We start from the raw sequence: 24,676 nt of genomic DNA, 5'->3' as shown, positions 1-24,676 counted from the left end.
GAGAATCGCCGCCGTTGTGGGAGATTGGAAAGATGACAAGACATCTTTGTCTCCATGTCATTATTAGCAAACTGCTTTTTGCACAATCCTTTATTTGAACAACAAACAAAATTGAATGGCAGAGGCCTGAAATTCAAAAGACAGAGATTGTTGTATAACCCCAGCAAGACATTGTTAGGAGCTCATACCGAAGACACACACGAAGCAATCGGAACGCTCACGTTGTCCGTTTCAAAGGCCAAACGTCCTGACATTCTTTTCTTCTTGGAGGAATAAATATGCAAATCAAGATCGATGTCACAGTTTAAGGAGAAAGCACTACAAAGCTTGCAGCACAATTTGGAGTACAGGACAGAAAGACAGCAAAAAAAAAAAAAAAAAAAAAAAAGTTGGAAAATAAGCACGAGTCCAATATGGTTGTCCTTTGGTTTAGTTGGCAAAGGTTTCAAACTTTAAAACCCACAAAGGGGGAATGACATCACATCAAGGTCCATTTAATCCATTTTAAAATAAGTGTTGAACTCAGGAGCAACCTCGTGCAAGACTTAAAGGCCCTGTAAAGTGAATTCAGAAATTTGAAAAAAAATGTGCAGCTATACAATTAAGTTTTTTTTAACCGATTTCAGTTCTCCCGATAAGTCGGCCAAGGCTCAAATGGTGCCCAGTGACCCACTGCTTATCAGGTCCAATTACGAGTTACTTGGTTATTATTGTGTGTTGGCTTCTAAGCTAGCTGGTGGCTAGCGCTTCTTTTGCGTGGCGCGCAGAGCGCCGCGATAACCTGGTGGGATACATTCCATCCACCGCAGGCTTTCAGCTGATGCGTTGTCACAAATTAACTTGGATTAACGCAAGTAAGCGTTGGGGGGGTAGGGGGGGGGTCGCCTCGACGTTATCTAGAGTCACCATGATTTGAAAGCCTCACATCCACCTTTTTGTTTTCAATCATTCAAATTGACCTGGGTTGCTGAGCGCACTCTTCGAAAAATGTCTTCACTTTACAGAGACTTTAAATGACTGGGGGTGGGGGCGAATAGGGGGCTTGGTGCAAGGTGTGACGTACGTTGGTGAAAGCGGTTGTGCTAGTGAGAGAAAATGAAAGTATGGAGCAAACAACTACTTCATCTTTATTCATCGTTGTGCTTTAGCCTGTGTAATTTCCATCGAAAACGTCCAATTGAAACGGACGAGCGAAAGTCTGGGGGAGGGGGGGGTTGGATGAGCGTGGGGGACATCCAATCAGTGACTGAAACAAAGACTATCATTTTAGTAACTTGATCAAACAAATCATCACAATAAATGAATTATGCAAAAAGAAAAAAAAAATCAAATATCTTCAACAAAAGCGAACACTATCTCCATTTGTGTGTTTGTGTGTGTGTGTGTGCGTGTGTGTGTGTGAGTGCATGCACACGTCTGAGCGCTGGGGTCGCCTACTTTTTTTTCGCACCCTTCAACACACCGCACACGCAGCGAGGACGTGTCGTTTCAGACGTGCCCGCCCGACTCAGGCGGGGAAAAGATGACAGATCGAACCTAAGGCTGTCCCCCCCGTCCCCCACGGCTAAGTTTTTCGTGGGAGTTGGAAAGGTGCAGTGGGGGCGACACAGAGACGACGAATGGATCCAGCGGGAGAGGGCAGCTCTTGCAGTGGAATCTATCTTTTGATTAGTTGCCATCGCCAGTGCAAACAATCTAAAAACAAGCAAAGTCCTTAAGGACAGCATGTTTTGCTTCTTTCCTTTTTTTTTTTTTTTTTAAACATTTGAAATCTAAATAGTTGCAAATATGCCTGCCACAATATAATCATACTTTATGCACAGAAAGCTTATCTTAAATTCTAAAGCGCAATAAAGACTTTGTTTAGATACTCTGTAGACGCAAGAACCGAGGGCGTTCACTTCAGATTCCGTGTCGCCCGCCCCCCCGCTGTGTGTGAGGGCTCAAACTGTACCTTGAATGAGGAAGAGGAGATGGGCAGGCTTGTGGTGATGATGATGATGATGATGATGATGATGAAGATGCTGGTGCTAGGCCTGGTCAAAGCGCTCATTCAAAAATGGGCCTTTTCACTGCGGCTCTCCGAATGAAAAAGGCCAACACTGATAAGTCCTGGTGCTTCCGCTCAATGGAGAGAAGATGCCCCAGCAGTCCAGTTTGCAGTTCTCCATCTGAACCGCCTATTCTTTTACATTTCTTTTCTATTTTTTTTTTTTTTGTCAAGAAGAACAGAAAATGACAGCAGTGGTGCACAGAGAAGAGCGAGCCGTTGCAAGGAATTCTTGGTGAATGCAACTTGTGTCTCCTCTTGGGAAGAGGTGCTGGAAAAGCTGGCTCTCAAGGAAGCATGGACACGAGGGAAGAGGAGGAAAATCTTGCAAGGGAACAAAGTCGGGCAGTGTTCCTGTTCATCATATGTTCCACATGTGTGTGTCACGTGTAAGATGGGGTGGAGGGGCTTGTGTTAGGCATGTATTTGTGAGCGTATGCATGTATGCATGTATGCGTGTATGTGTGCATGCGTGCCTACAAGAGGTCAACGCGACGGTAGTACAGCAGGTAAGCGGTGCGCTCGGCAATCTGCTTGACCACCAGGTACTGGTTGATCACCTTCACCGCCTGGTCGTCGATGCGAAGCCAGCCGTTAAGACCGATGTGGAAGACATCCGTGGTGTAGTGGCCGCCGGTCGCGCTGTTCCCATGGTGATAGACAACTGCCGGGGTAAAAACAGAAACATGTTAGTTCAAAAGAAAGACGTTCAATAGCAGCGCTCATGGAAAGACCTTTGAGCATTTATTCGAGAGGTCCAAGTACGAGTGCGCCGTTTGTCCTCGCTGGCAAGACATTTCAACGCAATGGTAGTCATGATGAGGTAGAATTTGAATTCTCAAAGCAAACAAAGCCAGTGAGCTCACCTGCAAAGAGCCTGTACGTTCTTTGGCCTTTCACAACTTTGCTCCTCACTCCAGAAGACAGCAGATCTGCAGCATATCACACAAAAAGTCAAATATAAACATTGTGGAGTTTCATCCTTTGCTTGCTTTCCACTAAAGTGAACGTCGGGCGCTTGAAAAAGGACGCGCAACTAAAACGTAGAGTCTACCTAGTATTTGCCCTGTGACAGAGACGTTTACATTCAAGATTTGTCCAAGTAAATAAAGCGTTGATTTATCGAGATGTCTGGCGCATAAAACTCACAATAAAAAAGGTTTTATGAGGACAGCCGTCTCTTAAAATAGCCATACCTTTGCTTATTTCCAGGTCAACGGGGTACTCGATGATCTTGTTGAGTTTCTGACAGCCTCCTGTCTTCTCAAAGACAAATCTCTTGAGATGGAGCACGAGCACGGGGGGCAGCTCCTCCAGCGTCACCCTCCGACTGACCTCGATCTGACACGGGGGACGAAAGTGCGTGCGATCACGACTAAATGCAGGAGGGGTAGCAAGAATTGTCACCGTCCATAAAAACAATTTGGGTGATGCTGATTTCTAAGAGTTCAACTTCAGTTAAGACCCAATAAAATTTGCAGCAAATAAGAGAGAAAAAGGCGACGCGAGAGAACAGAAGAGAACATTTTGATCTCGCCAAGTGACGCCTTGTAAATCACTTTGGTGCTTTGGAGGCGTGCAACGCACAACACTGTGCATCTGCAGCAGGTTGAAGTCGACCCAAAATGAAGATAACCTTAAGCAGTACCACCAGCATATGTTGGAAAACAATCAAGAGGACAACAACAAATCTCAGCCACTCTGGTGAAAAATTAAAGAACTGGATGGAAAGGATGTTGCATTCTTGTCTGACTGACGCATTATCAAACTAAAACGAATAGTACCAGCAGTGTCTAACAAGTGATGTCCACGTGTGGTACTTTTTTTTTTACCTCCTGCTTGCTTTTGGAAGTGTAGCCCTGGACCGACTCTCGGGCGACAAGCGTTTCCAGAGCCTCCTGGACCGTGCGGACCTTCTCCGACTGGATATCGAGCTGCAGCGTAAAGAAGGGCTGCAGTGTGGCCGACTCCTTGGAGTTCTGCTGATACACCACCGACCTTAAACACAAGCGGAACACCAGGTCAGAGAACACCTCAGGTCACACATTATCAACCTCAAAAAAATTCATAAAAAACTAAATAATGGCAAATGTTTGTGCTGGGACCGTACATAGCACAATCAAGTAGCATTTGGTACGCGCTGCACGTTACATGATGCTCTTGTGGTTTTGGCACGCGAGTTAAAGCAAAATATGGCTTTTGTGCAATGGCGAGTTTCCGCCAAATTATCAGTGATTGATTTGTTTTCTGTCACTCAGTGAAATATTTGTTTGCCTCTTGAAATGAAGCTCGTTAAACAAAAGGGGATGACAAGCTCAGCTGAGGTCGATTCCTAATTAAGTGGTCAGCCCTTACAGATATAAACAGCTCATTACTTTAAGTCACTACGGTTGGAGGCTGGGGAAAAGAAAATACAAGCGAATGTTGGAACAATGGATTTTAGGGCTACACGTAGTTCTTTCCAGTGCTTGTAAAAGTAAATGATTTCGTAAGCACTGATTCTGCGGTCAAAGATCTAAAAAAAAAAAAAAAAAAAAAAAAATTATTTTTAGATTTTACAAGACAATTTACAGCCAGCATGCACAAAGAAATGCCACTAAATTGAAGTGAAAGTGACAAACTTGTTAGCATTTGTTAACAATAACACATTCCTCCTTTAAGGGAATTTTTGTACAATGTAATCTCATCGTTAACGTTTTACGACACAAAACCAGCAACGAAAATGAAAGATATTTAATAACAGAATATCGCAATTCCTTACAAAATGTTGCGCAACGTTGTCCAATGCACCGGTCTGCTTTATAAGCCGTGTTTAGAAAATGACGGGAACCAGCTTGAACATTTGTGAGTAAACTAAAGCGAATAATATTTTTGTTATGAGAGCAAAATTCTCAATTTAATTTACTTTCTTTAATTTAACACATTTGACTTGCTTCTATAATGACGAACTAATAACGAATGAGTAACAGCTAGTCAGACTACAGTTTTGGGAAAACCCTCAGTCAGTCTTTGAGCTACAAATTCTTCCCTAAAATACACTAAAATTTACTTGTGCCCAAAATAACCACAGGGAGCAAATGAGCAGACAAACATAAACCCCCCCCCGTTCTATTTTAATGCTTCCAAACAATGTTGAGAAAATAACGTGACCCCGTGCCAGACCAGAAGCTCATAGAACATGTTATTAAAGCCAGCTTCGCCCACTCTGAGTCTTGCCTTTCAAGCGGGCCAGAGGTTAAGTGTGTCTGTGGGTGGATACCACACGCCTTCACTCTCATGAGGCATTCACAGAAGTGGCGCTGCTATTTTAGTTTTGGTTTGCTCCGTACCTAATGTGTCCTCCAAATATGTCAGTGATGGGCGTGCGGACAAAGTCAGCTTGGCGGGTGATGGAAGTCTTGTTGCGGGGGCCAACTTGCTCCCACTCGTCCTCGCTCCCCTCTTCATTTTTGTCGGCGTTGTCTTCCTCCACGCCTGGCAGGGACTCGGGGCCGTTGGCTGTGGGGGCTTCTGCTCGCAAAAAAAAAAAAAAAAAATGAGAGGGGAAAACACTTATTTACTGAAAACTGTTTTTGTGTGGTGCACAACAACTTCCAAAGTCATTTCCCAAATGGTGCCAGCTGACACACGAGTTCTGTCAAAGGTGCTTACTCTCTTCCTGAGGCGAGATTAGTCTTTTCAAAGCCAGCATCTCCTCGTGGAGCCCGTTTAGAATGAAGCCGAGATACTCCTCTGCATCTTCCTGTCGACCCTGGCAGCACATCATCGGCACCAATTAAAACACACCAAGAACGCCGACAGTCATAGAAAGCTCTTGAGTCAGTGTGTGTGTGTGCGCGCGTTCGTGTGTGTATACAGACTGCACTCATTAAATTTACTGTCTTTTCATACAATTCGCAAGAAAATATCTTTTGAGTATTGTTGGACTCAGCACATTCAATGCGAGCATTTCTGTGCCTTGTCAAATTCTAATAAAAAAATGCACATTTTGGAAAACTAAGAACAGTGGCTTCCAAGACAGAGTGTTCCGGAGACCATTAAAATAAAGGCAAATAAAAAACACCTTAATAAAACAAAGTCTGGAGTTTGCCTACCTTTTCCGAGAGACTGGACTTGATGAGCGTGAGGAGTCTGTAGATGTACGTTGGCTCAAAGGGAACGCCCGGCCGAATGTCTTTCACCAGTTTATCACCGACGGCTGCGGACAACACTTTCGGTCAATGTTGCCAAGAAATGAAGTCCAACCATGCTCAGGAAAAGCAGCTCACCTGGTTTGGGTTTAGCGGGCACCGGCATGTTTGTGAACTCATTCACCAGTCTCACACTTGATAGTTAAGGCACAAAAGGTGATCAGTCAGCAAAGCACGGATAATCAACACCAAAGCGGGATGACAACGTTACCCACAAGTTGTCTATCATGGGCGTGGACGTGCACGGCCGCCGTGTTTCGCTATGCAGAGGAATGGACTTCATCAGGTGATACATGGGAGGACACGCGATCAAGGCCTGGAGAGTCTGAGGGCTTCGAGTCAGGAAAAGAAAAACTGGCAGAGTGAAAAGATGGTTTATGATTCGTGCGATCAACATTTCACAACATTTAAGCCAAGGACAGATTCTACTAGAAAAATCCCACGGCACACCACCGGACCAAAAGTCATAAAAATATATACCAAGATACTGCCAAACTCATTTCAATTTAGACGTCAACTGTTAGTGGTGCATACAAGTTGTGTGGTATGAATTGCAACAGGTGGTCATACAGGTTAATTCTGTACCGAATTGGTGGGGGGAATCACTAACCCAATTAAATAAGCCTGAACAAAAATGAAAAACATTCAACCTCTTACTGTGAATGTATGAAATTTAACAACACCAGCAACCCGTTGTTGTCCAGTGCTACTAACAAATAAGTTAAATTCTGTTATTACACATTTGTAAAGACGGACGGTGAAAGGATACAGCATTGATGTAGCACCAGTTTCCTTTGTTGACGAGTCCTCTCGGCTGCAAAGACACTGGTTTATGTATCAACTTCACATTCTCAATAAGCTCTGGGGATTCAAACAGACAAAATTCTTAAATAGGCAGGCTCGATGCTCATCGTCAGTAACATGCAAACAGGTGTGCTCCACTTGTAACATGTTCCTATTTCCAGCAGTGTCTCTCGCGACAGCAACAAAAGAGACGCGTAAACGGGAGTAAGGTTATGTTGTACCACGCCTAGGAAGGGAGACTGCCATGAAAACACAGCTCCCATGGTAACGTGGACACGGTGACAGTAGGATGATTTTGGACGGGGAGAGGCGTTTTGAGTGAATAGCCAATTCTACTTTTAGTTATGTTATTAAGTAAAACTAATTCATGAACCAAAGACTCATGCACTTAGAAAAGCACACTGATCATCATGGGACAACAATTCAATTCCCCAATCACGAAAACCATCTGGTTTGCCACAGTTATTTTGAGAAACTGAAAACACACTCAGACTAAAGTTTTGTTTCGTGTTAATGACTACAAATATGTTCCCGGGTATCAGAGTAAAATTAAGGCCGTCTGTGAGACTTTCCGACTCTGGAAATGCTCCAGATGGGGAACATAAAAACAAAAACAAGCATGAGGACATTTTCTCGTTTGCCAGGCATTGACTTTCAGGCATTTTAAACATGCAGCAAAAATTGTCATTTGACGCATTGGACCAAAACACGATAGCCTGCAATGCAACCAGTACGGCGGATGTGTACGATAGAACGCAACAGAAAATGCTTAGATTGTTTCTCAATGTCCTTATTGCCAGATTTACAAGCTCTTAAGGTGAGGATTAACCCATCATACACACCTGTTACCAGATGTGCCTGCACTGCCCCCCTCTAAAAAAAAAATCACATTTCCCCCCTGATCTGATGGCTAACTCACATGGATAAACACTGCCACCAAGTGGTCAAAACAATATTGCATTTTTTTTCATGTATAACCCGGAGTTGAAGAGGCCGTCTTTCGAGTGTTTATTCACTCACACTACCCTTGATATGTAGCTCAAGGTCCAAGTGCTCTTACGGTCTTTGCCCACAGAAGCAGAACAATCTTGCAAGCAGTACGACTCGGGAACGCTTGTTTTACTTGGAACACGTTAGTTCGACTGGTATGCCAAATTTCAAGTAATGTGCAAAGATGTGAAGGCAGTAATAAGAAAACATGACTAGACAGTCTTTCTACAAATTGCATACTAGTACATAGGGATGCTGACATTGCCAGGGGAAAAAAATCCAAGCATATACCAACTAAATAACAACGCTAGCATCTCCCTAGTTATTTAGGCAGGTTAATAAAGACTAAAGTAAGCTTTGGCGCCTCCTAGTGGTTGACAACATGCCTATTTGATATTCAGCAGAGGTGTGCCAACATTTTAATTGTTATTATCGCCAACAATCAGGTGAATTTAATTCTGGCAGCAAAAAACACAATCCCAATTAAAACTGGATTAACCGTGCAGCCTTACTAGAACGTGAACTTTAAATTGGAAATAAAGGATGCTGGATAAACGCTTTAACAGCTTTCCATACAGGGTGTGTTTTTTTTTGGTACAGCAGACCCATAAAGCATCTTCGTGGAATACCTGCAAGCTTAGGCGCCATAGGGTCCTCTGACACATGGACAGGCCCTTCCTTGACCTCAACAGGTTTCTCCTCAGGTGTCTCTGGTGTCAGGAGGGGAGGAGCCACGACTTCCGTGGCATTCTTAACCTCCACAAAGGCTGGAGGGCTGCCAGGAAGTGGCTTAGAATTGTGGAAGAGGCTCGCCCAAGATTTGGGAGGGTTGGTAGGAGGCGCGGCCAGAACTGCAGGCGAATGCGATGACTCCGTCGCCGTCGTTTGGGCAGCGCAGTGCGGAGAGGCCTGCTGGGTCAAACCGTCATTCTCGCATTCTTCCTTGTGTCCATCTGCCGTAACGGGAGCACCGGGCTCTGCCAAGCCGTTACTCTCTGCCACCTCCCCTCCCTTGGGTTCAGTAGTCATAGCAGCAGAAGCAGGAAGGGGTGACTTGGAGCGGGAGCTCCGAGGACTATCTGAAAGTTCGGGGCTCCGTGGAGCCAACTGATCTGGCTGCTCATCTGCAGTCCTTGATCCCTCAGTCACGCTTCTGCTTTGACATGAGGACGACGAGGGGGAAGTTGCATTGGTGCCATCGGATAACGAGGCCGCGCCACTTTTTAAGTCAGGTGACAAGTCATCAGGGCTATCACAAGTCCTCTGATTGGCAGTGGATGTGGCCGTCGGAGGAGCTGTCGTCGTGGAGACGACGCTCAGAGAAGAAAGGCTGGTCCCCGATAAAGTCTTACAGTCCGCATCCTCGGCGCCGTGCTGCGATGCGCCAAGTGAGTGTCCGTTCACCAGAGTTGTCACAGGTGTCCCATCTGCAGCGCTGCTGCTGTTGTTGTTGTTGCCACCGGCGGCGGATGGGTCCAGGTAATTGTAGTACCCCGGAGGCCGCTTTTTCTTTTTCTTCCTCTCTCGCTGCCCCAGACCACCAGGCAACCCGTCCATGTCCGGGCACACCTGATGATTTTCCAGGGCCGAAGCCTCCGTGTCGGGCCCGTCCTCAGAGTTGAAGTGGCTTCCGTCTGGGGCGGCGCCCACCGGAGTCGTCGTCTGTTGCGTCTTCAGGGCCGGCTGGCAGCCCAGGATGAACTCGGGAGCCTGTGGGTTCAGTGTGCTCGACACCTTGTACAAAGAGTCGTTCACACCACCGACGGGCTTGGAGTCCATGACCTCATCAACACCAAACTTAATGCGCGGAAAGTCATCTCCTGCAGATTATACAGACAAACAAATCAATTAGACACATTTAGAGAGATAAATTGAAAAACTGAGTTGAGGCTTCAAATACAGCATACACAAAAGCACTAATGATGCAATCTGGCATAGATGTAGGTGCATCAAAAAAAAATTTGAATATCAGAAAAGTTCTTTTATGCAGTACTGTCCTTCAATTTAGGAACTGAATTCAGAGTGAAAAGGGGCTTATTTTTTGTATTTATTAATATATTATTAATATATAAATATATAATGAAAACACAAAATTCACTATGAAAAAAAATTACAATTTGTTATCCTGACAGCACATTTGCCAAAGTCATTTTAAACTTACTTCAAGATGTCAATAAAAACGCCAAAGTGCTTGCTAAAAATTGCGCGTGTGTGTGTGTGTGTTTGTGTGTGTGTTAGTGCTGTACATCTTTTTAGAGTCACAATCATCTAACGTGTGGCAATCTACAAAGTTTCTATTGAGACAAATACTTTTTGGTTGTTAAATTTTTGCTTTTTTTTTTCTCTTCATAATTGTCATCCGATTGGTGTTTTAACTTGGTAGAACAAGGAACAAAGTGACAACAATGGAGACCGTGCCAGCTAAAACTAACTAGACACGATAATGATGATGCATTTAACTGTTTTGCAAAACTGATTAAGGGGGCAAAGGCAGCGTAGGTGGCATGGGCATATTGGGTTCTTTACTCACGCACAAAGCACCTACACCGCTACCTTCACGATAGCTTGCTCCACAGCAGCAACGAGCTACGTGGTACGGATGCTCTTCCCGGTGGTAACAAATAAATTACTCTTAAAAAGGACTTGTGTCTTCCTAGCCGGGGAAAACGGAGTACCACGGCATCACAGCATGTGACTAAACGGACCAATCACAAGAGATGATGGGTGCAGCATTCCACACACAGCAGGAATTTTTGTTCCGTGTTCAACATGTGTTGCAGAGAGAACGCTGACATGCTCTGAGACAATACGTCAGTTACATGACACAATGAGTCCGTTGGCGCCTGCGAGAGTATAAAGAGGCCTTTAGGCTAACAAAATCGAAATTAGTAGCTGCCTTGCCAGTAATCCGTTATGCTCCTTTTTTGTGGGCAGTATAGCACAAACAAATAAGAATTTAAGAACTGAGTGAGCAGGCTGCACTTTTATTTTTTTCCACCGAGGAAAAAGAACACTGAGTATTTTTATATTTACTCTTGCTCTCACCATTTGTTTTCAAATATCAATTTTTAAAGGATTAAAATACAAAGTGAAATTTGATTGCAAATAATCTATTCATCCATTCTCTGCACCACTTATATTCAAAGTTCTTGAGATACACCGAACATCTCCAACCAAACCAAAAGCACCATCTGGAAGGCTTACATTTATTTCAGACCAAATAGTTTGTAATATAATCTCTGACAGCAAATTGATTGATGAATGATAACATGTGTTTTGAATATACAGAAAACCTACCTCTGATCTATGTTTTTAAGTCACACACTAAAGTTATCCACAACAAAATCAATGTGTATTAATGCAGTCAAAATGTAGTGCATGGCCACTGTGTAGATGTGAGGCGCCAAATGGAAAAAGTGAACAAACAGGAAATATTAGTGCGTGCAAATTAGGAAAACGGCTTCATTGGAATGACTAAGCAAACTGGTAAACAAGAGTACACAAAGCAGTGTCTCCAATGGTCAACAAGGCGTGAAGACTGCAGTAACCTGCTCAGATAAGAAAAGGCCCACTCAGTTAGTAGGACTGAAATCACACGCCGCAATTGTACAATGGGGTTGAACCTCAACGGCAGGTGTTAGGTACACACCAAATAAAATAAATAAATAAATAAAAGCACGCTCAGTCAAAATGTCAATTCGTTAAGATTTCATTTTGCCCAAATAGAGGGAAAATCACCTTGGGGCCTTGCAGAGGTGAAATGCATTTTAATGCAAGAGAAGATAAGATACATAAGAGGATCTTGAGCATGCAAAGCTCTACAGATTTGACCATCAGGCAAGAGAAAGAAATCAGGCAAAAGGTTTAGGAAGCCACCAGATATGAAGACTGGATTTTTTTTTAATTATTATTTTTTTTTTTTTAAGTTTGACAGCAATTCGCATAGCAGCGAGTCAAGCCACGGTGTGTCGGGCTCCTCCACTCACCGCAACCCTGCAGTCCCATTGACTCCATTATATATGGTACAGCAGGAGTGCAGTAACCTCCTAAGTGGTCAATACAAATCAAGTTAAAACAACAGTCATGTGCATGTGTCCTTTTTTTTAACGTGACTGTTACATGGTGGCTTTCGTTTGTGATTTCTTTGAATATATTCATAAGATGAAACCTCTAAATGGATTGGAATCTTTAATTGCAAATACATTTTTTGTACAGATGCATTCTGAAAATGTAACGCTCCCCATTTCTGGAGAGACCATCTTTGCCCGGGATATAAATAGAATTGCAATTTCAAAGCATGCTTTGATAGAGCGTATATCAAGTCTTTCAGAGACGTGTGCTCAACATAAATGTAAAAGCTTTTTGTCCATTTGTCAGTATATACGACAAAAGAACAACCTAAAATGTTGATTATGCTTAGACTGACCTGTGTTTTTTTTTATAAATTACATTATTGTGGGCTAAAATTTAGCTGTGCTGAACAGCGAGTGTGTCCTAATTTTCACATCATTAAATTAACGGGTAATATACAATGGGGGGGAAACAAAATGATTCTAGAAGGAAAATCAAGGCATTCTAACAGAAAATAAATCAGTGGGGCTTTGCCCATTTAAGTTCAACACTGTCAATGACATCAATTATAATCAAACAAAACAGAAAAGTGTAACTGAAAGGTGCATACCAGAGGATTGACCGACACACGGCGCTTTGTCGTTGAATGGTGGAAGCTGAAAAGAGGGAGGGGGGCGGGGGAGTCCACATTAGCACCATTACATAGAACGACAAAAAAAAAGTACAACTGATATTCTGACATAACACACTGAGACGCACATCTGAAGATGAGTGATTCCAAGGTTGAGATCATCAAATGTGCCACGGGAGGTTAAATGATTTCATTTAACTGACGTGAAAAGTATTTACGACAAAATATGCATTTGTTCACGTCTGCCTGTAACTAAATTTTCTGCCACTAGATGGCAGAATTTACAATAAACCAATGTATCCACTCGTTATCATTCAGACTAGAGAAAAATCGCTTTGTTTTCAATTAAAAGAGGAACAACACAACATACGTACAGATTTAGAGCAGTGTTGTGCACCTGCTGCAATGTCAGTGTACATAGAAAACATTTCAAACAATAGTGGCCCCCCTTACCTCGACGTAACATCGTGGAGTCACAAAGAACTGATTGATCTCATCAGGGCTGAATTCGCCAAAGATATACTGCGGAGACACAAACAAAACGTGAGCGAGATGGGGAGGCAACGTTAAGACAGGTAGACGTGATTAGCTGCTCTAATCTTAATGACAATGCTTTTGAAATGAGGTCAAACAAGCACAATTGAGGGCAAAGTCTTCTCACATTAGGAAATGATTAAAACCAACGTATTTTAGGAGCGGTAGCACCTCTAGTGAGACGGAGCAAAGCTACCGGCAAGTCAACTTGAAGTGCTGAGTCATGCCGGGTTAAACATAAACCTTGAAGATTAAAAAGAAAAAAGAAAAAAAAAAGGACACCACATCCCCCAGGTTTGTCTGCCACATAATACTAGAAAAAGGTACAATAGCAGCTTGTTCTTAATTCATTCCTAAAAATCTCTTTCAACAGGGCGCAAAGCAGGTGGGCTTGGTTTAAAACGGGACCCTGAATTTATACGCAAGTCTGAACCTGCAACTAACCTCCCTAAAATGTTTTAATTACATGATTCAAAGATTGAAGTGCGATTATCCTGGTCAAAGTGGTTCGCTTGGCACTGCTTCTCAACTACTACGCCAATGTCACCTGGAACAAGGCATCTGAGTTGTGTGGTGCCCCAGTCTGAACACTAGGGGCACTGTCTCAAAGGAATAATGTGTGCGCTGGTGACGAGCGACAAAAAATAACTCAGGTTATGCATGTTATCTACATAAAAAGTGCAAATAGAAAAATACTGCTTCTTGAGAATTCAACAATTTTTAAAGCAAATTAAACAGGACAACCGAAGTGACACTCTATCACAAATTTTTATTTCCCTTGACTCGACCCAAAAGCCACGCTCCTGGTTTCCAGGACACCTCGACAAAAGGCTCAACTTCCATTTAACAGGTTAACACTTTCAACTGGACAAGCAATTTTGAGAAAAAGGCGGATGCATGCACTACGGTACAATTTCAGTTTGACTTGATACAACTTGCACTGGGAAACGAATGCATGAAGTAATTCCTTCCCCTATGCTGTTATTTCAATATACTGTAGAGCCTAGCAAGCTGTCACGCAGAGTAGCGATGAAAGAGCCCATACAAGCAGTCAAAGCGCAAAGGTGACACCAGCTCATCAACCCCGCCGCTGCTTCAATTGCTGCGGTAAAACAGCGGAGCGTGAACACGGAGGCACACAGCAAAAGAAAGTGCAAGTCAAGCATATAGAACTCTTTGCAAACGAGGCCCCACGTGACGGCCCGCATTGCTGAAATTGCACTCCGGCAAACGGCAAATAGCCGGCCGTAATCCGACGGCTTCGGGCAGCTAATACAATGACAACGGGGTGACTGCCGCTTTGCTTTCCTCTGTAGGCGTGCCACGCGTACCTCGCTAAGCTTTCCACTGAGGATTACAGCAAATTAGCCATCTGCATCATTTTACCGCTTGAGCCACGACAACACACACAACAGGAACTCACGATCACGAGCAGGTATCAAATGGTCCGGATACATTTCAAGTTCTCTCTCCATGGATTTGAAGATTCATCAAGCACAGAAGGAAATAGTTCTATTGTAAGATTGTGCGCATGGCTGCCACGGGGGAGGGAAGGCTCCAGCGCTAATGTGATTGTTGGAACCCCTGGAGCAAGAATGTGCCTGCATGTAATAACAGAGTGACAATAAACACCCGGCAGAACTCTGGAGGGTGTGAGGAAGGAAAAGAGATGCTGCCAATTTGGGGGCAGAACCAGTGAAAGAATTCAGCGCGAGGACTAACACCCACCACCTCCTGATATGGGAAGCAGCAAGCAAACACATTTGAACATTTTTGAGAGAAAATACTGTATGTCACGGATTTTTTTTTTATACTACATATACAAAAATAACATTTTTTAAAAAAGGGGATACGATACTAAAACACAGATACAATTTTACCAGCCTGACTTATTCCTTCCAACCCGGTGGAATAGAACCCATGTAAGCATTGTAGAAATGCTGCGCAAAATCGATAGAAATTCTGCAGATGCAACGATTGATCTCCAATTAACCAATTATCAATTTAATTGACAACTATTTTGATAATCAATTAATGATTTAGAGACCTCGTTTACCTGAATCATCCAAATCCTCGACATTTTTACCTCAACGGTAAATACGGTCAGCTTTCTATCGCCCTCTATGAGAGCAGACTGATTATCTTTATTCACACTACGGCCCTTGAGTAACATTTTTGTCTATTTTCTAGGGGTGTCCTGACAACTTTTTCACTTCAGATACCGATATTGCTACATGGAGGACTGTCTGATACCGATATTGTCCAATCAGGAACTGTGTATGCTTTGATTTATTATTATTTTTTAGAATTGTTAGAATTAATTACGTTGTACTATTAAAATAAATACAATTAGTAAGCAACGGTGAGTATTACAAATTATGAGCCATTTATTTCAAACATTTGGGTTACAGAAATTCAACCTCAAACATGACAATGTTCTGCAGTTGAATCAAACATAAATCAAACTGCTTTTGAACTGGTTGTAAACTGGCACGCCCAACTTCTTTACTTGGTTGCACAAGGGCTGAAGTTAGAAAGATTTATGACTAAAACACACTCAGAGCTGCCAATTACATAAATTCACATGCTGAACAATTTATTTTAATTTTCCTATTATTATTTTTTTTTAATCCGGTCAGGACAATTACAGCAGGACTGCGCATGGGAATGTTTTACTGTATACTTAATATTAATGCTTCAAAGAATAAAACACTCTCAGTATCATTTACTTAAGAGTGACCTTTCAACAATGCACACTCATTATGCACGTGCATGTTTTTAATTAAATGCAGGACCTTATTTGAATGCTGATGGTCATTTTCAAGCGCAGATCTTCTCAAGGAAATAAATGATTTTAAATATCACTAAGAAAAGCTCCGCTTGCAGCGAGCCACGTCCGTCACTCCCACAGTGTATTAATGACTATAGTGACAGTTACGACAGTTTTTTGCGATCCATTCATCAATTTTCTGAAGCACTTAACCTTACCAAGGTCGTAAACATCCAACAAAGTTGTCATCTGCGCAAAACTGGACATCGTAATCATAAGCCGCCCCCGAGGCTGGCCCACAACCGTCGTGCGGGGGGGGGGGGGGGGGGGGGGAGACTACGGACGGAGCCTTCGCTACGACGCTCATTCAAGTGAATGACAGCAATGGCTTTTAGAACAACCAACATTTGGTCACATATTCCCTAATATTTCTAAATTGGGAATTATCTTATCTATATTTCCATGGACATTTCACTAAAGTGGGACTATAATCAAGACATTAAATTCAATCGTTTTTTTTTTTAAATAATAGATTATCTTTTTAAGTTTTCCTAAGGTTACAGTGGCAGTTAATGAAGAATTTTTACATAGTGGATTATGAAATATCACTTCCCTCTTTATTTCCTGCCTTGTAACAAAGTAACTTTTTAGTAAAGACTACCATCAGACAGAATGAGATAGAAACATTCGGATCCAATTAGGGGAGCTTGAACTTCAGTGACTATATTTACATGAAGTCATTATTCGGGTCCAGCGCAAATTTGTGGTTGCTGAAACATTCAGAATAGCCCGTTTCAATGCGTGAATGGGCTTCCGTATACATTCTAATGGCAATCACTTGGGATATCACGATCTAAACCGCGACATGTGAAAAACATCGCAACGCAAATGGAGGTCAGTCGCACTTCTTACTAACGCATTTTATTCACGTCAGTCACCACAGTGCATAAAAGAAGTTGCTTTCCTCTTCACTCCAAAAGAGTGGTTCTGTTGTGCGTTTTGAGTTTTGCCACGTTTACCTCTGCTTGTGTATTTCCGGCGAGTTCCGCGACCGACGCGCAGATTTATATACATACACTGTGTCATTTCCGCTTAGAGACGGAATATAAATGAAAATAGCGCAGGAAAAAAATCTATATATTCACATTAGACATATTTACAGAGTGGCAACGTAGATTCAAGCCGGTGGCTTCACTTCTCGCTACGGCGAGTAAGCGGCATTGCTGCACGTAAAATTAATTCCTGAACTCAAAAGAATAAATTTCATTGTAGACAGAACAAGCGCAGAACACAAACCAATGATCCGTTCAAAGGAGGTACTCCGGTCATGTTTATCTGGCCAAATATTCAGGTTAGGAAAGGGGGAACATTATTCAGAATTTAAAAAAATAATAATAATTAATATGAGCATAATGAGGTTTTTGAGCATGTTTACGTGGCCTTTCAAAACCGAGATATTGCCAATATTCGCAAATTGAAAGGGCTAACGACTAAGTAAACAGTCATTGTTTAACAGATCCTAACTGCCGCGTTCATAACTGGAAATACTACACCTGAGAGCTGCTTTACGATTTTGAATTAACATTAGCCAGCGCCCACATGTATTCGGTCATGTGCTACGCTCAAGAAACGGGATGCTACTCGACTGGATAAACTGAGGCAGGCTCTGATGTGGGCACAGAGTCGAAGAGCCTGACATCAGTGTCAGAAAGCTGGACGCGGAATCTTTTGTCCGTCATGGGAAAACCACAGCATCGTCTCCGGCCAGATGAGCCGCTTCAATCGTAGCAGGCGGCAGTCACTGTCCTGCTCCACCCTTACAACCCATGCCAAGAGGTTTTTTAGTTCCATCCTGGGAGGGAAATACTAATATCACGTTCCCGCAACGCTACTGTTTGCAAACTGATCACCATGCACCTTCAGCGGGCACTGGAATTAACACCTCTATTTTATTAGACTTGTTGCATGATACGTTTCATATTTTATTAGTAATTCAGCATGTCTACATGCCTTGGGCTTGCAATGTTCCATTTGTGTTATTTAGCTTTACTTTTTACGGCAAGTCTTAAGTCCATCGTAATTTTAATGCGTCGACTTGGAGAATCCATTGAAATTTCGTATGAGCTTATTGATGGATTTTTTTTTTTAATATAAAACTGTCATCCAATCCAGGAAGGGGTTCTTAGAAGAAAAGGAGGTATGTTGAAAATATAATTTGACCTTTTTTAAAAGGGATGTCAAAAAAGTGTGTTTTTTTTTCAACACCCACACAAAAATCCCCCGAAGCCGATCATCTGATTTTCTAAATTCTTATGTACAATTTGTACTGTGGTTGACGTTTCCATCTTAACAGACTCTCGACATATTGACAGATTCTTTTTTTGCATGTCTTATCACATTGCAAAATGAAGACTATCTCTAAGGATTTACATTTGTGCTTTTATGGATTCCATTATTACCTTACATTTGTGCACATTTCAAATAGAGGTCTTGCGGTGAAGCTCTGCAATAAGGTCAAGCAAGTGAAGGCAACTTTCCTCTTTAACAACCTCAACCAGGGCTCAATGATGCTCAGCATGTGCGTGAACTCATCCTACCCACGGTCGTTAACTCTCCCGCAATCGGGAACACGGTGTCACTTTGAAAGTAGGCTGCAAGTGAACCTTGTTTCAGGTTAACCGTCGCCTCGAGTAACCCGAATAAAGTTCAGAGTTGCGATGCGTCCGCTTTAGCAAGTCACCCCTCCCCTCAACTTCAACAGCGATGACACCCATCGCTTGAGGCCCTTCAATAGAAAACTACGTGCAGCACATACATAAAAACACGAAGGGCAGTTCAAATGTTGCAATTCACGCTAACGAGCTAAAGGGACGATCAACCTTATTTTTTTAAATACTTGAACACTTGAAAACGTTCAAGCTCCAACCCCCCTGTGCAAAGCTGCTAGCTCCCTATCAGATAAGTCAATGGGAAAGGTGTGTTCAGAACAAAATGGGTTATTTAAAACGACAACAAACTACCAGAGAAAATTAAAAATGCTCCTTTCGTTGCAGAGTGAAGAACGAATGTGCTGTAGAGAGCAGTGGTCGATAACATGCGCTCGGGGAAGGCCCCGAGCTAGCCGGAGCAGGTGGGCCATGCAATCACGCAGCACTTTTCGGTGTCACTTGATTCTTCGGCATCAACAGCGGATACTCGCGCACCCTCGCACTCTTCTAAAGTGCCACAGCGAGTGTGTAAAGAGGCGTTCCAGTCATTACCGCGGCCGTCGAGAAATCCGTATAAGCCCCTTCGACGAAAGGAGCGCGGGGCCTGTTAGCTCGCCATGCTTGCTGATGCTGTTCCAATGAGGCTTAGTTGGGGGCATTAGCAAGCACTTTTCGACACTTCCACTTCCAAAGACAACATGGAGCCAAGTTTTGACTTCCTATCCACACATCCGAGAAGCAGACTTGTAGCTTTAACACGACTCGAGTGCGAATTAAAGTGTTGGTCGAACGTTTACACGGCTGTGAGGTCTAAAAGGAACGTTAGCTCGCTAACTACCTGGTTGCCGAAAGAAGCCATGCTCCCGGTGAGATTTGCTCTCCTCGTCGGACAAGACGAAAACTCTCCCGGGGAGACCTTGGAGGAGCTCAGCGGTGGCCGCCTCGACGGGTGTCCTACTGTGACGCCGATAACATTTCCCCAGCAGTTAGATGTGTCCGATCCATGTAAAAGGCGTTTAGCAACCTCATGCCGTTGGACTCGCCGTCACCGCCATTTCTGTCCAGCGTCTTCTTCGCTTGCTAGGCGGCTAAGGGAGGTTTGGCCAGGCAGCGGGAGACCAACGAATAACTGCACATACTTCCGCTAGCGGCATGGCCTTTCACAATAAAATCTCGACGACTTAATCGACTTAACCTTACGTCAGTGTTTTGTTTGACAATCTTGATTGAGCCAAAGAATCCGATATAGATGAGAAAAATCAGACTGACAAAAAAAACAGATGCATTTTGTTAATGTTCCAGAACACTCAATCTCGTGAACTCGCCAAGTATGGTCTTCCTAAGAACTTAGGTGAGAATGTTCTCAAGAATGTGAATTTCTTTGTAAATTATTGTGTAGTTAATTCAACCAATTCTGGTTTATTCATGCTTTAAAATGTTTATTTTTCCTTGTTTTAATGTTAGATTTTGTTGTGTACTGTAATGTGATGTAATTTGTGTGTAAGAACACTGTTGACCACTCAATGGAAGCACACTGTTTTGTTTCACACGGTGTACATTTGAAGAAGAATGAATGCGAACAAAATTTTGAGATACCAGCGTTATCTGGTGTCAGCGAATTTCACAAGAAGTCGTGGTTAGGTTTCAAATAGCATCAGTGTCACCGTGGTCAAATCCTTTAAGCAACACGTTACAACACGATGGAGCCTTAAAACAAAACAAAAAATATAACATAAATGGTTTCAAAAAATACTGGTGCCTAAATTTGCCTTCAAATCTAGAACATATTCCCCAACATGTCGTAACTTGATGAAATATATTTTGAAAATAACTTTTATTTCAAAGACGTTTTCGACTCGGAAGCGGAAGTACTAAAGTAACGGCAGTGTCATATAACCGCGAACTTTACATCAAGTCTTGACCATGTGTGCTTGATGTGGTTTAGTTACGCCTGTCATTTCGTAAATGTAAAGATTTTATTTATTTTTTCAATTTTATAACAAAACTCTTTCGAGACTGAGTGACAGCTGTCTTTGCCTCAAACATGTTCGAGTCTCCAAAAAACACGTGAACACGATAATTTCAGGTATTTCTATTTTAAATATCCACAAAGCCTCTTTAGTATTTAAGTACAACACAAACTGTGGAAGGGTAACGCTTATTTATTTTATTTTGTTTTCATCTGTGCGTACAAATATAGTTGGAAACAGAAGACCAGTGGGCGTGGCGCCCCACAGGTGAGCCGTCCAATCCGGAAGTGAGGCACACATCTTATAGTTGTTTTTGTTTCGCAAAAACAAAAAAAGGACCCCGCCTTAACTTTAGTTTATACACAAACAAAGGTAGGCGACGTTTACACTGAGCTTATGTTACTTAAAGTGACGATTTACTTCGTTGAGTTTTGTGGAAGTCACGAATGTGACTAAATGCTGGCCACCTTAAATGGCTGATTCGACTGAGTGCCTTAGTGTTACTTTGTAATTTTCTTAGATTTATGCACGATTCTCACCGACCGGACATTTCATTCTAACACCTGCAGAATTTAAAGAGATGCAATACAAACGCAATAATACTTCGTTTTTCACTAAGATGGAACGACATGGTCTTTTATTCGATATACGCTTTTTGTCCTCACTAGTCAGACAATTCAGCGTGCTAGATCGACTGTCTCGTTAGTAGTTTTCTCCACTTCTATCTTTCAATCCTCTATGACATTTCTGACATTAAAAAAAAAACTTTACTAGTAAGACAGGTATCATTCTATTAGTATATCGACTTGTCTTACTCATAAGGACAAAGAACGGACTAGCATGGACCTTAAAATCGGTATAAAGGAAATTGAATTCTTTTCATTCACCAGTTCACTATGCTACGCCAACCAAAATTGTCTCATCGTGCAGGTGTACTAAATATTTAAATGTCAACCTTAATTTAATGAAGCAGCCAGCCAGCTATTGATCTGTATTAAATATCTCATGTCAACTACTCAAATAGATGTTTTGTTCAAGAATTTCTGCTTTAGAACGTATGTCCTCCATTGAAGATGCCAGAGAGGGGCGGATACCAACCGAGGAGTGATGCGTACGCAGACCACAAGAGCAGGGTCAAGGATTCCCCTCACAGCGCAGAGCACTTCGATAAGTACGACAGCAGAGATCACAAAGAAAGGCCCAGAGTCGCTGGCGAGAGAGGCTCTGCTGGTGACAGAAGGCCCAGACAGAGGGATGTGACAAGTGCCCCTCAACCTTCTTTCATCGACCACCGTCATCAAGGACCCTCAACACTGTAAGCAACCAGATACATTAACAGACAAACTGTCAGCCAGTTGGTCTGTCCTAACTCAGTACATAAAATGAAGCTGTAAAACGATTGGTCCCATGGCCACAAGGGCTGAAACAATTCATCAATTAATTTGAATTAAACGAAAAAAAAACAGATATCTGCCTTAAAGCTTTGCAGGGATAATCTTTCCACATTGTGTTAGAAATATTCATGAAATATATATCCCTTCTTAAACACAGAATATTTGCACCATTCGAATGCAGTCAGGTAAATTGTACGACAATTTAGAGATGGGGTGTCAAATTCATTTTTTGTGGACAGGGCCACATCGTAGTTCTGGTTGCCCTCCCTATGACTGCAAACCCATACAAATGTATGATCACCATCCATTACCACGTATACATTTCTGGAAAGCCACTTTTGAAGTCAGAATCCAGTAAGTCATAAATAAATGGCAATATCTCATATCTCAATTTTGTTAAAAGTGAAGAAAATGTTATAGAAACAAAAAGTTGACGCACATGATTTGCCCTTTGCGGCCCACATAAAATGAGGTTGCGGGCCAGATCTGGCCCCCGGGCCTTGAGTTTGACACATGTGATTTAGCGCATTTTAATCAACAGTACAATCACAACAGTGAGCAAGACTATATTGAGAAAGCGTATGACTCATTTTAGATACAGGACTCTGCGCAAGAAGTTGCATTTTGAGATTTTGCTTGTCCAGATTTTGTCCATGTGTATTCTTCACAGATATGGACCGCCTTCAGGTTATTACTCTGAGGATGAATATCACGAGGGACAACCCAGAGAAGCTCTGTACAATCTGCGATACATCCTCACCAGCCGAGGTAAGTTGTGTGACGGCAAAAGATGCCGCCGTGTCTTCATTTTGGAGCAGTTGAAAAGTTTCCTCCTCCTTCACGCTTTTTCACTCAGACTTATTCCAAAATTGGAATACAGTTGACCCTCCACTATTCGAGTGTCATAAGGACTGGGTCGGCCCGTATAACTGGAATTATGAAACTTTTTTGGAGTACCGTAATAATTTCAGCCCTAAAGATAATTTGGATTGAATTAAGTAATGTATGAATAATGTCATTCCTTGTTTTCCAGTTTTACAGTGTGTTTGTTTCCCGTCTCATGGCTCTTCCAGGCCTTTGCCAGCTGATGGAGGTGTTTGTCAATCTTCTGCTCATCATCTGCGCCGGCGTGCCTCATAGCAACAATGGCGGTTACCGCGACCTGGCCAGCCTGGGCGGCATCTACCACTATCACTTCGGGGGAGCCGGTTCCTTCCAAGGTGCCGAAGCGGAACGCGTGAAAGAGCTGGATCAGTTGTTCAATGAGCTCAAGAGGCCTCCGTATGCCTTCGCCATGGCGTGCGCCGGCATAGTCATGATTTACGCCCTGGCCATGCTTGCCTTGGGGATTTTCCGAGTGCCTTACCGCTACCCGCCCGTGCTCCTGGTTGAAGCGCTGATCAACCTTCTCGTCGGTCTGGGCTACATCGCCGGGCTGGCCTTCTTCTTCATCAAACTGCAGGAAAACTACAACAACCCCATCTGCCAGGAGAGGGAGCGCATGTACAAGAGCAAAGGTCACAAGGGCTTTGAGTGCCAGTTTCACGGCGCGGATATCGCCGCAGGCCTCTTTGGCGTGCTGGGCGTCTTTGTGTTCATCTTCGGGGCCGTGTTGGCCGTCAGAGCTTTCCGCACCGTGCGGGAAATGAAGAAGCAAAAGACCGATCCAGAGAATCGCTTTTGAGGACAGTTGAAGCAAAAGTTACTGCATAGGAAGAAACATTAGAGTCACATTGCTTCATCCGTGAATACAGCTATAACTCAATGGGGAAACTCCACAGGGTCACGGGCTAACGATTAGCATTTGTGGCAGTGTTGCTCTCCTGCAAGCAAAGAATATCTGTACACAAAGAGTGCAGCAACACATGTAAACAGATAATATGACAATACTCACCTTTCTCCTCTGTGAAGAACAACTATTATTCCTGCCATACTGAGTGGCCAAGAGAGGAGCTGAGCCTCCAGTCCAGTCGTGTATATTGATATGCCTGTTTTATACTGCCCCCTGGTGGCCAAGACATCCACAACCTATTTTTGTCATTCCAAAACACTTTTTTTTTTTTTTTAGGGGAGAGAAGCTGTAAAGGATTAATGGGATTTTATTAATTTCAATGTGGATAGGTATGTGATGCGGTATACATGTTTTAAGATAGAAACATGGTTAGAAAATGAATTAATCTTTGGCACAGGAGCAAAAATTGTATCTATTTTTTTTTCATTCGTAGAATTTTCATGTTTTCTTACAAGTGTATTTTGTACTTTTATGTATATATTAAACAACTACAAACCTAGAAATGCTCATTCGTTTTTCTCAGGAGACTTTTGGTATCTTCAGTAATTGAAGTAATCGTTAGTCAAATTTGCATGATCTAATACTTAAAAATTAGGTGAAAAATACTGCTGTTGTAAAATAATCCGAAGCATTTTGAGGAGTTTATCATTTGCTATTATTCCGCATTCCACCCCATGTTATTATTATTACTAATAAACTGGAGATGTTGGTGAAAAAGATTGCTTGGGCAACCCATTATTTGAGCATGTCGTTCTGTGTTCCACCAGCAGGC

At 42.7% G+C, this 24,676-nt stretch overlaps 2 protein-coding genes across 8 annotated transcripts; one reads left to right on the top strand and one right to left on the bottom strand.

Annotated features, from left to right (window-relative positions):
* Window positions 1-57: 57 nt before the first annotated feature.
* usp10 (ubiquitin specific peptidase 10) lies at window positions 58-19,886 on the bottom strand. Of its 2 annotated transcripts, XM_088295544.1 has the most exons (15): window positions 19,587-19,886; window positions 13,190-13,258; window positions 12,716-12,761; window positions 12,021-12,080; window positions 8,664-9,854; window positions 7,010-7,101; window positions 6,456-6,565; window positions 6,319-6,374; window positions 6,145-6,248; window positions 5,702-5,801; window positions 5,380-5,560; window positions 3,883-4,048; window positions 3,247-3,391; window positions 2,917-2,982; window positions 58-2,714 (listed from the first exon to the last, which is right to left on the bottom strand). In XM_088295544.1, the coding sequence occupies exons 1-15, from the start codon at window positions 19,605-19,607 to the stop codon at window positions 2,527-2,529; spliced, it is 2,595 nt and encodes an 864-aa protein (XP_088151670.1). In that variant the 5' UTR covers window positions 19,608-19,886; the 3' UTR covers window positions 58-2,526. The 2 variants fall into 2 exon arrangements, with proteins under 2 accessions (XP_088151670.1, XP_088151671.1); XM_088295545.1 differs by lacking the exon at window positions 12,021-12,080.
* On the top strand, window positions 19,610-24,407 carry marveld3 (MARVEL domain containing 3). 6 transcript variants are annotated; one of them, XM_088295551.1, is made up of 5 exons: window positions 20,688-20,834; window positions 20,949-20,985; window positions 21,792-22,033; window positions 22,783-22,880; window positions 23,186-24,407. In XM_088295551.1, the coding sequence occupies exons 3-5, from the start codon at window positions 21,792-21,794 to the stop codon at window positions 23,794-23,796; spliced, it is 951 nt and encodes a 316-aa protein (XP_088151677.1). In that variant the 5' UTR covers window positions 20,688-20,834; window positions 20,949-20,985; the 3' UTR covers window positions 23,797-24,407. The 6 variants fall into 6 exon arrangements, with proteins under 6 accessions (XP_088151678.1, XP_088151679.1, XP_088151677.1 ...); XM_088295550.1 differs by having other exon boundaries at window positions 21,757-22,033; XM_088295552.1 differs by lacking the exons at window positions 20,688-20,834; window positions 20,949-20,985 and adding an exon at window positions 19,610-20,099 and having other exon boundaries at window positions 21,757-22,033.
* Window positions 24,408-24,676: the final 269 nt, after the last annotated feature.

Source organism: Idiotropiscis lumnitzeri, chromosome 5 (genome assembly GCF_059441095.1).
Source record: "Idiotropiscis lumnitzeri isolate Australia: NSW breed Sydney's pygmy pipehorse chromosome 5, RoL_Ilum_1.0, whole genome shotgun sequence".
In the NCBI taxonomy this organism is placed as follows: Eukaryota; Metazoa; Chordata; class Actinopteri; order Syngnathiformes; family Syngnathidae; genus Idiotropiscis; species Idiotropiscis lumnitzeri.
The sequence above is the reverse complement of the archived record's forward strand: the minus strand, read 5'-3'. Positions and strand labels throughout refer to the sequence as shown.